Source organism: Dromaius novaehollandiae, chromosome 7 (assembly GCF_036370855.1).
Source record: "Dromaius novaehollandiae isolate bDroNov1 chromosome 7, bDroNov1.hap1, whole genome shotgun sequence".
In the NCBI taxonomy this organism is placed as follows: domain Eukaryota; kingdom Metazoa; phylum Chordata; class Aves; order Casuariiformes; family Dromaiidae; genus Dromaius; species Dromaius novaehollandiae.
In genome coordinates this window covers 14,093,547-14,108,100 of record NC_088104.1, presented here as the reverse complement: position 1 = coordinate 14,108,100, position 14,554 = coordinate 14,093,547, and the positions used below count along the sequence as shown (strand labels likewise).

The 14,554-nt window shown below is 42.6% G+C and overlaps 1 protein-coding gene across 1 annotated transcript in view; it reads right to left on the bottom strand.

Annotated features, from left to right (window-relative positions):
* TFCP2L1 (transcription factor CP2 like 1) overlaps nucleotides 1-14,554 on the bottom strand; it is a 39,571-nt gene that overhangs the window by 17,774 nt on the left and 7,243 nt on the right. Inside the window, exons 3-5 of the mRNA XM_026118477.2 lie at nucleotides 2,217-2,293; nucleotides 523-628; nucleotides 149-255 (exon numbers count right to left, since the gene is read on the bottom strand). Of these exons, the coding sequence (XP_025974262.1) occupies nucleotides 149-255; nucleotides 523-628; nucleotides 2,217-2,293 (290 nt within the window). The remainder of the gene's footprint in view (nucleotides 1-148; nucleotides 256-522; nucleotides 629-2,216; nucleotides 2,294-14,554) is intronic.

Genomic DNA, 14,554 nt, shown 5'->3' with positions numbered 1-14,554 from the left:
GTATCCTACAAACTAGTTACACATGCTTGTCACTTGAGTTTTGAGTATTATCACCTTTCTCCCTCATGTCCTATATACTTTAAGTTTCCAGGTCTCTGTAAGATATCTCACTATTGTATTTACTCCAAGAATATAACTTGTTTCTTACCTGAATGAATGCTGAAGCTCTCTTTGATGGATCCCACAGAAATTCAACAGTGTTCAACTGGGTTGGGCTGGCCCTGGGATCCAAGATACCAACTGACAGTGGAATATCTGTAGAAGAAAACCCCTAAAATTTTAAAAAAATTAAATTGAAGAAGGGAAAGCATTTTCATACAATTACAAGATGCATGTGAAAAGCCAAGCCACTAATGATGCATCTATTTGGGACCTATGCTGCTACGATCTCCTTCCCACCCAAAGACATACAGGCTTCCTAAGAAAGCAAGGTATAAAGTACCCATACATGCATCCACACCACACATCATTCAGCACCTGGCTTCCAAACACTGCACAGGAACCATAATGAAATATTCTCACCTATATCAAGGATGCGGTCCCCAGGCCGACTCCACCTCCAGCCCTCTAGTTGCTGATGTTCTGTGTACTGCAGGCGTCGATCGTGGAAAACTACACGAATTATGCTCTGTTAAAAGAAGACAGCAAGATGAACAAAGCGATCCAGAGGCCCTTCTCTCAAGATGACTTTGATTTTCCAGCGTAGAAGCAAAAGGAAGTTGATCTGTTCCTCCTACAAGTCTCTCACCCCCATTCACGAGGAGGGCAGAGGGTCCCCCTAAGAGACCCATCACCACGTTTGTCAAATTCCTAAGGGACCACTGAGTGAGTGAGGAATATTCCTTCCCCCTCACAGGGCATGTCTATGCTGCACAACACAGCCCTGCACAATTTGCTGGGATTCGGTCTGGAAGCACTATAGCTATGTCCACCTAATCTTAGGTTTCACACCATGGGAACATCACTATACTGCTTCCACACCCACAGTGGTTCACATGCAGGGGATATTTCATGTGCCCCAGCCCCAGTCTCCTCCTCTGATTAACAAATGTGAAAGCCAGCTCATCTGTCTCTGCATCGATGGAGCTAACATGCCCAGACACCTTGTCAGTGGGAATTAAACTTGATTCCAGCCATTAATGGTCAGGCACTGACACTGGATTTGACCCAGTGTAGATAAATGAGCAAAGAATAGAAAAGTTTCTGGGGCCTGCAAAGGTGCAGCCATATCAATAACTGGCAACAAAAGGCTGGAATAAGGGCAATCCCCAGTGCAGACAAAGTCAAAAAGCAACACTAATATATGCTTTTGTATATTCTGAGTGCTATGCTAGCATTAATGACCCCTCGGCTCCCAGTTTCTGAAGTCCATGCTCCTACTGGGGACTTCCATACCAAATGAGAGCGAGCGATTTTTGACAAAGAACCTGAGAGAGGCCCAAATCAAACCCTAGTTCCAAGAAGCAAGCAAGCCACACTGGGAACACCTGCAAAATTGGAATCCAAATCCACATGCTCCCTGAAATGGGCCAAAAGACAGATGCGGAACTGCCTGAACTTGGAAAACACTTGAAATCCAGACTGGAATCCAAATTTTGCAATTGGTCCCCACTTCTCAAAAGATATCCTGAGGCAGAACAGCCAAGAATTTGAGAGAGGAAGGCTTGAAGATTGGCTCCAGAACCAAGACCTGGATCCAAGTTTTAAATTTGAACTGTTTTGGAAAAAAGACTATCCCCAGAACCAAACAACCAATAACTCAGGACCATGTTCGGTATGTTGAGAATTAAATCCACTAGCAAAGTGAACTGGAGCTATGCGGAATCTGTGTGGCAGAATGATGTAAACACCAGGGTCCTCCTTGTGGCATGTACCTCAACACAGACATGTTGCTTGGATTAAGAAGGGAGACAAGCCTGTCTCTCGGTAGTTTCGACCATGTTCATCTTTGAACTTTGGGATTCCCCTGAACCCAATATTCACAGTGAAACTCTGGGGTCACGATCACAATGAAAATAAAGGTTCCCCTGAAGCCCTGAAAAGCCAAACTGCACAGTCCCATGAAACTCTAGCACTCAGAAGTAATTCCATCAGCCCTGCTCCCATTAAAAACAATGGCAAAGTATTTTCCATTGTCTCAGTGTGAGCAAGGTCAGGCCCTTCATTAGAGGCTGTATGTAGTAGCAGGAAGAAAAGAAATCTATATTTCTCCTTACCTTTACATATTTTGTGTTTAAATCTTGAAACTCTCCCAATTTCCTATTCTCAAGTAGACGGATTTCATAAGACTGACCTAGAGTTTAAGGAAACATTTCCAAGGTGTTTAATGTTGTAGCAATGAGAGAGTCATGCTGGCATTTATGTGGCTAATAAAGTATACGTTTGATCAGGGAAAGCTCATTTCTGATAACATAATGCGTTTGTCCCAGTCATTGAGTAGGCACTAAACACATCAGAAATCTGAGGGGAAGGTTTGTCTTTTGGCTGCTAAAAGCACTCAGTTAGACATTGATCACATTCTGTGCTACAGAGGTCTGGTCACCTTTCAGAAAGTCACCAAGGTTTTCTAGGCCTTTGTTCCCCCATGTCAAATGGCTGTAACAGCACTTCCTTTGTCTATCCCTTATACTTAAGCTAAGGTTGTGTGAAGAGCTCCTGGCACATAGGTTTAGGCACTACTCTGTCAAGAAGAGCAATTTGGGCCAAATTCCACCTTCTCCAGGGAGCAGCCAGGTCAGTAAGGATTTGGGGTGAACCAAAAAAACAAGGTATGTTCCATAAGACCTTGAATGTGGCCTTCCAGTACACAAGTATTACTTCAGACACTAATGTAGAACCAGCAACGGATATTACAACATGTACAAGGATCACTTCTGTCATCGGGAGGGATTCAGACTCAAACACCCCATCACCAACAACAACCTCTGTATAAAGAATTTAGCCAGTTCATTAGAATTTAAATAACTGATTTATGAAATAACATCTCTGTCCAAGGCCGAGAGTAGACAAAGATGACTTACAGTCCCAATACTTGATGCACAAATGGCTAAGACAGCACAAAAACTTGTTGTATAGGACCAGCTCTGTAAAATAAACCTACAGCTAGTACAGAGGCAGGACAGGAACATTATGATTAATGAAGTATATGTATACCCAATAGCTAGTTTTTCTAGTTCATCTTGCCTCCCCATTTCCTGAAAAAATGTACAGGTAAAACAAGGCAGGCACCAAAAGGGAGATGAGTTTGGATTTTCTGGCTCAACCAGTATCTCCTCAGAACTGGCCTAGCAGAAAACTGCAAAGCAGATGTATCTCCCTCTAAGCAGTTGCTACCAGCAGAGACAAAAAAATGCTACATTTCCGGATCTGGATCCGGAAGCAGAAGACTTGTGACAGCAGATATGTCAGAAGGGCATTGCATTTCAGTCAGATTCCCCCTTGGGAATCCCAGCTCTTCCAGTCACCCATGTGAGTAGAGACTGTATCACTAGAGCACAGGGATAACTGCGCTTATTCAGCTGGCTGGGGGGAAAAAAGGACAAGAGGGACCATACTGAAGTCTCAAATGTTTGCACAATGCTCCTTCTTTTGTCAACAGGAGCTCTGCAAACAGGAAATGACCCTTGAATCCAGCAATTGGCTTACAGGGTTGGGGAGAGGGGAGAAGGAACCATATGAAGTATCAGCTTAAGCACTAGAAACATGCATAGAACTTAACCTGTTTCTTTGCATAATAATAAACCAAAATAAAAACAGTGTCCACAAAAGTGGACTTTGTAAAATGCAGTCCTGAAATTGAGGCCTTCCACACTTTAACTCAAGGGACATTCTAATATTTCTGCTGATCCACGTTAATATTATTCACTTAGCAATTTTAAGAGAGATGTAATTATCTCCCCACATAATCAATACTGCTGTATTAGTGTAGAAAAGACCAGGATCAGGTTCACAGAATTGGTCACAGTTATCTATGTTGTTTATAATTGATAATTCAATGTTCAGATTGAAGCAGATTTTGGCAAAGCCATTTTAAGTACTTGGGCACTTCAATGGCTCAGGTTGGAGACAGATTTCACCAACAACATAGAGTGATGCAGTTCATTGTGTCCAATAAGCATCTCTTGTACTTACAGATCTTTCCCAAGCAAATAGTAGACTAACTAATCATTACAGAAAATTAATTTAGGATTTGAGACCATGAGCCTCCAAGAGGTAGTAGAATACATGTATGCCAGTATTCAGGGAAACAGGGATGGAGAAGTTTCGTGATATGCCCAATGCTAAACAGTAAGGCAATGGTAAAGGCACAAGCACTTGCAGTCATTCACCAAATAACTTGGGGCTTAACGGTTTGTTGGGGAACCTTTGCGCTCTTACATGCTCCTACTTTTTGGGCATCATGATTTGCTCATTTGTAGTTTCTATGATACAAAAGAAAATAACAGGCATAAGAACACTGGCTCCTTCAAAATAACATCAAGCACTAGGAAACTCTGCAGCATGTATCTTCCTAGCACGTGCATGGGACAGGAACAACACCATAACATGCAGACAATGGGCACCACACATCTCACTCTGACTGCAGTATTTTGGCTTGGATCAAGTTAGAAACAGATTCTGCCCATTGGTAAAAAAGAAACTGTTGTGGAGGCAGAGTTAATATTAAATGGAAATCCAAAGAGGAAATAAAATGCTTTGATGAAAGATACATAGGTCATCCGATGTAAGCCTTAGTTTACACCACAAAAAACCTTATTCAATATGGTATTTTATGATAACTGCTTCCGCTTTACCTCTGAATAAGTTTAATGCCAATTCCCACACAGAATAGTAATCAAAATAAGACTGTTCCCAGACAAACTTCATAAATAAGCAGTTTATTTCTCTTTCCAAGATACTTTGTGAGTGAGGGGAACGTGGTTCTAATTCCTCACCATTTTTTCATGCATAGACAAAGTTTCAGTGTCATATTTTAAAAATTCTCCTCCCTACAACTTCTTCCAGCAAATTCATTGCTCCATGGCTAATGTTACATCAAAATTCATTGTTGTAAAATGAACAGGGACAGGGCTCAGATATTTGTGCTTTTATAGTACTAAGCTGTTTGAGTTATGATTTTTCTTGGAAAATACCTCCCAAACTTTGTTTACCATGTTTTCCACCATCACCAACAGTGAAGCTCCTGAAATGGTGAATGACAAAGCCAACCTCGTAATTATAAAAACTGCAGAAAATAACCCCAAAGAATCAGTATTTGGATGCTGGAGAACAAGACCCCTTTCTAAGACAAGGGGAAAAATAGTGACTTAGTCTGAAGAAAGCTGAACTCTCATTGACTTCAAGGAGGGCTAAGAAGTCACTAAAGGCTCTGATATACAGATCATCTATGAACTCTGCATCACTCACTTCGGAACTAAGAGGCATAGACTGACAACCTTCTGCGCAAACTAAATCAGTAACAGATCCTTCTGTTGATCAGGTATTTAAATCCGCAAAGAAATGTAGTTGCAAAAGTGTGACTAAAACAAACCCTGCTTCCAGTTCCCAGGACAGACTGCAACTGGCTAAGCCCAAAATATACAGCTGAAAAATAGGAGTTCCCCTATAACAAGTTTTTCCATCTGTCACCTTCATTGATACAGATTTTACTAAATATTTCCAAGTCAAAGCTTGGTGGCAAAGCTGAAGACAGAGACAGAGGGTACAGATTCTGAGGCTTATTGCAATGATTCCATCAGTCTGACTTAGACCAGGGCATGGGCTAGTCCCCCGCTGACAAGGGTTTAATGTCCACTGGGATTTGGCCTGACTAGCAGAGCTCCTAGCAGGAAGAGCCCAAAGAAACCATCTGTGGCAATGGAGAGCACCAGTGGCAGTTTCACAGCAGTCCCCTTTACCAGGATACTACTCAACATTGCTCAGCATTAGTTTTAAACCCAGCGTTAAAGACCAGCTCAAACCCTTTTCTGGCATGCTGTCAACATCTGCTAAAGCTGCACCACCAGTAGCAACGAGGGTTCAAGATAGCCCCAAACTTGGTGACACACTTGGTTTCAGGTCATGTTATAATACTGGACTCATACATACAAGGGTACCTAAAGCCTGGTATCAGCCTCTTTATCACTACCTGAAATAAAGAGGACATTTTGCAAGCAAATCCCCAGCATAGCTAAGGCAAAAGTAGAATCCTGTCCCACCTGCCTGTGTGACCGGTGCTCCCCTTACGCAGAACTTGCCACAACCCTTCTTCCCTACGTCCAGCAGGAAACAGAACAGTAATAAATATTTGGATAACCACATTAAATTCCTGAGATGTAATTTGTCTCCCAGCTTCACCGAAAGCTTCAGGGGCACCAATAAAAACCTGGGCGGGTAATGATACACTGTAATTTGTATTTTGAAGAGACAGTCCCTGAGCAACAGCAAATTTATGCAATTATCTCTTAGGCCAGAGTTTGAGCAACTCTGCTTTACAAACAAGAGTAGTATCCAGCAAAATAGTAACCACCCAGGTCCACAGAGTTCCTGCTTGGTGATTCATAAAGCAATTGCATCTATCTTAAAGAGGATTTATAGACTGTTTACTTTTTAAACTTTTATTGTCTTTGGCAATTAATGCACATTAAATGCATGTATGGCCACTTGTTAGTTTTGGGACAAAAGAAACGAAAGCCAGCAATTTGCTACAGATGGCAAATAATTTAATTCAACAAAAGAACACTTTCACACGCTCAAAAGGTACAAGCCATAACAGTTTAACTAATTTCCATTGCTGGAATTCAGTCAACCATCAGTAATTCTGGGCAACTTCTGATTCTAAAAGATTATCATTATTTTAAAGTCTAAGTTACATTTTGTTCAAAGACTATTTATTTCACAACCACAATAACCAGCTTTCTTTTTTGTTGTGGTGTTACATTTCAAGGGATACTTATGCCATACGCTATGTGGCCTTTTACACAATACATTGATACGATATGCTAATCTCCAATTAGGATATTGATGTTCTAAATCAATATACCAACGACTAAGGCCTTACCTGATCTAGCAATCTCATACTAAAAAAATGCAGTGGACAGAAAAAAGTAACTGAGGGTCCTCTTTCTCAGAATGGATCCACACAGCGCTAGACAGAACCAGCCTGGAAACTGTTTGATTATTAAGCTAAGTTGACCAATAAAAATTCCATTTAGCAACTTTATATGGACATCCTAAATAGCGCACAGATAAAGGCAAAAGAATGTGGACATCTGAATGCGGCACACAGGGGAAGGGAACAAAAAGGGCCCAAGCACACCCAGCAGACAGGAGGATCACCTTTCAAACAGCCAAATGCAACTATTCAGGGCATCAAGCACTCAAAGATTGTTCTGACAAGAAAGATCGATGAAACCATCATGTAAACAGGCAAGAATGATACAACTGGCATCTGATCTTGCATGCTCAATTGTCCGCACCTTTTTAGCCAGAGAAAAGCAAAAATAAAACTTATCACAAGACTTGCCGAGGTAGCCCATACACAGACACTCTGCAGGACAAGTAGCATGGGCAGAATCCTCCCTGCCTGGCTGTTCTGCAGTTGCCAACCGCAGCCTCATTTGACAAGATGCAGTAGGAGATGTTTATCCAGGGGATACTAAGAATTCACCAGCCACACAATAGGCCACCCTGAAAGCTCCCTGGAAGTTGTGCGAGGAGCATGGAAATCCTGCAAAGGACAAACTGTGGAACAGGAAATGCAAAACAAACCTAAGAGTCATCCTGACATGCCAGATCAATTGTCCATCTTGCCCCATATCTCATCTCCAACAGCAGCTGGCTTTTAAGGGTTTAGGGATGGAGCAGAAGAAACATAGGGTGAGTACAGTGAGCCCTTTCCTGGCCATAACCTCCCAGTTTCTGGTATTCAGTGTTTAGGAAATCTTTAGGCTGTATCCATATCAAGCTGCACAGTTATGACCAATAAACACAAACTCCTGTTCTGGATGAAATCCTGAACTTGCTTATACTATGGCAGCAAGTACCACAATTTAAACATGCCTTGCTTTAGTATTTGCAGTCTGACCCATCCCTACACTTAACTCCATCCTGTTTCCCTTTGCAGCAAAGCTACTTTGGCTCCACTATGCTTAGGTACCCATTAAAATCTCGTACCAAAGCCACAGAAAAGTCCCTATCTGCCGTACTTGCCAATACCACCAGGGCAGCAAGACTGCAGGAACATACAGGACCAATTCAACTACTATTCTACTAATTCTACTCCCACACCATAGAGCCGAACCGTCATCATGTATCTTCCAATATTTCTCCTCCTTTTACAATCCACCCCCATCTCTGGGGAGGGGTTCTTTGTCTCCTTCCTTCTCTTCCTCTGCCTCTTTTTTGTGGGAAAGACAAACACATGCCTAGCAGCCAAGTTCACTGGAGGAAAAGCTCAGCTCATTTACTATATGAACATTTGGCTGATCCCTAGTCTTCAAAGACTTTTGAAGATAGTCCATTTTACAGTGGTGACACTTCATAGTTAACAGGCATTAACAGAAACATTCCTCATTTACAGTAATTTCCACTCAAAAGGGAGAGCAATGTATATTTAATTCCTTCAAGACTATGGTCTAACTTTGAATTATGGACTCAAAACCAGCCAGCAGACATAGAAACACTTTCAGTTGCTAAGTTCGCCATGTGCACTTGGTCTTCTCTTGCATATACTTCCCCCCAGTGTGGCGTAGGTTTTGACTTTTAGTACAGATTCATTGGCAAAGGAATGATGGACTTCCGATGGAAAGCTGAAAGCATATCTACCCTGTGAAAATAACTTCTTCCTGTATTTCCACTTCTACAGCATGCACTCGAAATACCCAGGACTATCTGGCTCATGTCTGTCCAGCTCAGAATATCTCAGCCCCCTCTGTGTAAGTAAAAGATACCAGCTCTTTCTAGTTTCAACCTGTTCTGAGTCAATTTGGACAACAAGTTTTATAGCTCTGCAAGAGTAACTTTGTGTGTAATATTTACTTGAGTTTCAGATAACTGAGAAGAATGGTCCCTGAGTGAGGGTGCTGAAGAGGGGATGCAGAAGAGCTCGGTACTATTCCTGACTCTGTCAGCAGCTCCTTCAATTGCCCTCAGTTCCTCCACCACATTTCTGCAGTGATAAACCAGGAGAAAGGAAGTCCCACTCCTGTATGTGGCTGCTCAGCTAAGTTCATCCAAGACAGGGATAGCCTTATGAAGTCTGTATGCTACCCAACATGCACACTGCTGCGCTTCTCCAAGTTAAGACCTAAGCAATACTGAGGCCTAGGGGGAAAGTAAGGTCCTTCCTCTGACCCACTAGCCCATTATGCCAATCATTTGAGGGAGTCCATTCGGAGACACGTGGTATTTGTAACATTCCTGTTGCCCAAAAACCTTTTTCACCATCTGATCAGTACTCAGATGTCTGACACAGAGGTGTGGTAAAAAACTCAAGCAGCATTACAGGAGCAGAGTTGCTGGGTTTCTTTTTCAAAAGAATTACACTTTTTTTCTCCTGAGAGCTAAACTGCTTGAAAACCAGCAGTGATGTGGTCTTCACCCAGGGCATGTCTACCCTGATAAAGACACCCAGCACCAAAGTCCTTCATTTGGCTAAGGCGGCCCAAAACAAGAAACACAAGTCAGTGCCTACTACACAGTGGATGAGGAGATGTGATTGACAATTTTCCCATCAATCCACACTATACTTTTGACACGTCACAAATGTGACACCAAGCTAGGACTCGGAGAATCTCACTGCTCAAATACTTGCTGTCTAGTTCCAGGAACATTTAATAAATGCATGGTAATAGGCAAAGCAAAAGAAAGGGGCCTTTTCCAGGCTCTTTGCAGATAAGATATCATACGTTACTCCTATAAAAACAGCTAATCATGTCAGAACGCAGTATTTTCCAAGTTTTTTATTGCTACCTAAAATGTGGTCTTTAGGACACTGCAAGTTAGGAAGAGCTAATCAGAAAATTTCTATATCCTCTCAGACTGATGATTACATTGATACAGACATCAAATGTTGCAGAAACATAAGAAAAAAATTCACTAATAAAATTATAGGCATTTCAAAATAGATATAAAAATGGGGAAGGTAAAAAAGTGGCATGAAATATTAAGAAAAACCCTTGCTGATATTTTCCTTCTTCTCCCTACACTCAGGACAACTTCTGAGCTTCCATACACTCCCTTCCTTTATGGATATTGAAGATTTATGGAAGCAGGAGAACAAAATGCAGTCTACAGGCTTCCAGTGGGAGTTGTGTACAGGGTGGAATCCAGCAAGTTTGCATTCCCATTTGAATTTCATCCAGATGCTAGCAACAGAAGTAAAGAAGTGATTACACAAACAATAGAAAACAGCCTCTTGGTTAAAAGACAGCTGAGATTCTAGATTCCTACGGACAAGAGAAGTCAGATGCTCTACTTATGCAGAGGTGCCCTGTCAGCTGAAGCAAGATTCATAGTGAGCTTAGGGATGGTGTGGTTTGGAGACAGGATTGTTTATCCTGGGCTGCCAAGTGGAGACAGAGCTGCCAAACACATGGGGAAACTGCTGCTAGCAACGATTAATGGCCTCAGCTAAGATACAAGAACCTATTCGGAGCTGTCTTCAAAGTCAGGCAGGAATCAAATTCCTTCACCAAAGATGAAGAGGTGCTACTGCAAGAACCAAAAATTCCAAATAGCTAGTCTCAGCAAGGAGAAAGACAAGCCAGCTTTGTTAGCCATTTCTTGAAGCTATCTAAAACCAGCAGCAGATTGGAAAGGGGTCAAGGAGCAGTAGGGCACCTCACAATGATCAGGAACTAAGGTAGCATAGGTAAATAGTCACCAGGGAGCACCTGATGTTCACACCCTCACGCAAAGTCATTTTTGTGCCCGTGTTCACATGGGAGAGGCCACAGGCAGTAGAGGCCCTTGGAATACCATGAGCCCATCAGTAACGGCAGAGATTGTTAGGAAAAGAGGCAGTTCTTAGTATGGGACAAAGCAAAAATATTCCTGCAAACAGAGCTATAATTAAACCGGAAGCACACCCAGTCAGAACTGGTCACTCAGCCTTCTCTATACTTCATTTAGGCAAATAAAGAATTGTTCCAGGAAAACTACAAACATTCAGGCAGTTGTGACCCCATAAAAACTCAATTACGTATGAGTTAACGTCAATACAAAACAGCTTTTTTTCATTTACTGTAAATCTCAGTGTTTAAAACCAGGTTCTCTGGCTGCAGAAGATTAAATGGCTGGATTGGAACTTCAGACTTTTTAAGAAAGGCAAAGGCTCTCTTCTGTCTTCTTCTGCTATAACTGATTTCATCTCCTATCCAAGCAATTAGCAATCAGCTTCAAAATGTTTTCTTCAGTTGCTTATTCCCCTGTGCTTTCTATGCCTTTCTTTGCAAGAGAAAGCAGAACACATCTATAGCGAGCTCGGGCAGTACAACAGCTAGCAGATTTTAAACAAAGCAGAGTTTCAAGTGTACTAGTTTATGCTAACTTGTCCTGAGCCTGCATGCAATACATGTCTTTGTATCTGAGGACTTAGATCTTGGGCGTTCATTCAAGAGTGGCACAGATTCAAATTAAGTCCATTTTTGCTTCATGAGGCCTCTGTTGCTTATGCACCACTACAGCAATGCTCTCGGTATCACTGCAGGTCTTCTCGGATGTTAGTGGTTTTCTCTCATGGTTTGGGTTTTTGGCTTGTTTGTTTTTTGAACTGTCTAGGACTGGCAATAAAGATAACTCTTGGGAGACATTGTAAAGCAGAGATGGCCAGCCCTCCCTAACCCTAACCAGCTGAATACTAAAATCCTCACATGGCTGAGAACCACAATGCACATACCACAGATCTGACGAGCTGAACAGAGCCCAGGAAAACTTCAAAGCAGGTGATGGCTGGTTATTCTGAAGTGCCACTGGTGGAGCAGGGCTGGGCTGGGCACACAGCTGGCTCCCAGTGACCCACTGCCATCAGCCTTAACAACCCTCTGTTCAGAGTAATTCAGATCTCTGGCTCTGAGCCAACCCAATGCTGGTCATGAAACAAAATCACAACTTGAATAGCTCACAATCCACATGTGGCTCTACAGCTACAAGCTGACCCTCTTAGGGAAATAATATTTGCTGGGGTTTTTTGTTGGTTTTTTTTCTTCTAAAGAATTGTTTTATTTCCTCACATTTATTAGCATTCCAGTCTGCTGTACAGTGCTTGTCTCCTCTGCATTCCTCCCAGTGCAATTTCTGGAACCACCTTCATTGCTCCCATTTCTGTCCGTGTTTGAAACTAGTTTCAACCAGCCATGGTCAAACCACACCCCATATGACTGCAGACCATGGAATATGCAACTGCATAAAGACCTCTTGCTAAAGCAGTGGTTTCTAATATGGTTGCTGGTTGATTGCGTGAAAATCCCTGTCCACAAGAGACACTGAAATAGTGCTAAAAGGCAGGCTAGTTCCAAAAATGTTAGGCGATGTTTGTGCTGCAGACCTCTGGACAGTGTAGCGCTGTCAATAGATACTATCCCTGACCAAAAGAGCAATGCCAGCAGTGGCTCCTAAAGTGTCCTTCTAAGGACACAGCACCTTCACCAGTTTCATGAACTAACGGGGGAGTGGTTTTAAGACACTAATACATACTAATATGCCTATACCTTGTCCTGTCAGGGGAGTCATCCTGCTGAGGTCCAGTAAGGGCCCTCTTAATACAGAAACTGCCTTAAGGATTAGCAAACTAAGATCATGTTCAATTCAGGCTAACAGTGCGCTGGTTCCAGTTTCCCAAAGAACGTGGGAAGGCAGGGGGGAAGAGACAAGGAAAGACAAGTGTAATGAGTCAGTCTTTAGAACTCAAGCTAAGTGTTTGACTTTACTTACTTGATTTACAGGCTCATTCTAGAGTTGCAGCCAGTGAGCATTCAGGGTTTCAAACCGGAGCAGACAAGCTTGGGAGCCTGCCACTGCTGGATGTCCCCAAGTCAACTTAGCACAAGAGAGAAACTCACTTCCTTATATTCCTTCACAAATGCTTTGTCTGCCCTTTGCTGAACACACAGGCCTTCCCTGTTCAGGAATCCTCTCGGGTTTCTCCTTCACACTCATGGACATGAGTCCAGGCCAAAGGCCTCTTCCTCCTCAACACTGCTGACAGTCTCTCTGGGTCTGTCCACCAAAATGCAAGGCTCATTAGAAGTCAACATGCACCACAGAGCTGGGGCCCTCTTCCATTTGCAAAAGAACCCAGCCACTGGACAGCCCTTCTTTCCAGCCAGTTCTACAAAACCCTTTCACACCTTGGTGGAATCTCTCCACTGGAATCTCTCTTTTCTTCTATGCTGTTCTGTACATGGAATCTCTCTTGAGCTGGTCCACTCACCAACCAATGCTGAACTAATCACATGTGGAGGCAAGAGTGGGTGTTTCAGGGCAGGAAGAATAACTGCTTCCCAGTGACACAAGGTCAGCTATTCAGTGCTGAAAAGCTTAAGTAAGGAATGCATGTTTGGACAACAAGCGACAAGAGTCACCGAGCCAAACAGCCAGGAAGCAGACACCAAATCCTATCCTCATGATTTGGGTAAGTAATTGCACTGGATGTAAATTGCTTTGTCAGATAGGGACAGCCACTCTTTCTTTGTAGCCATGTTGCTAGGAGTCAGCTCTCACCAACTGAGACACAGCAAAGGGACACACATTAATGGAGTTACCCATTTTCTATGGTAATCTGACTCAAAATTCAAGCCCAGCAGGAGGAAAGGAAGTTTTGTGCAGAGTATTTGACTAGACCACGGTAAGTGCAGAAAGGGGGTAAGGTGCAAGAAGTGCCCCTTTGCCTACAGTCAGCATAAGGCAGTAAGTTGTAGGGAATGGTCTAAACCTCTTCACAAAATGGCTACGGCACTACAGCTCGATCACAGCATGCTGGAGCCAATCAGTTCTTCTCTCACTCAGTTATTCTGCCATACCATGACTATGGCACGCTAGAATAGCTCCTGAGGCTTGGGCTGCCTTGAGGTTCCCTTCATGTACTTCCTCAAGCATAGCTTAAGGCTTAAAAACCTCACTCAAGGCTACAGTACAGGACAAGCTCCTTAACAGCTATGCAAACTATGGAGAGCACAAAAAAGGAAACTGCCATTTTTAAAAGCAGGCCTCACATAATATAATTCTATTAATGTGATGAATTTTCTGACAGTTGGAGCCTTTAAATTAAGACCTGTCTTTCAATAGGATGTGCTCTAGCTCTGCTAGGACATCTGAGATCAGTGTGGCAGTGCCTGGGAGGCATTCCCTGGCTTGTGTTGAACAGGTCATATTAAACAGTTGTAACACTCCCCTCTGGCTTTGCGGGGCAGGGGAATATTTATGCAGCAGGTACCTACTGAGAATCTATATGGCTCAGGAATCAAAAGCAATTCCCACAGAGATATTTTTCTGAAACCAAGAGAATTTGACTCTTACACTTTAATTTTTGTTTTTATACAGACACATCCTGCTTCTTATTCCAGAAGGTCAGTGC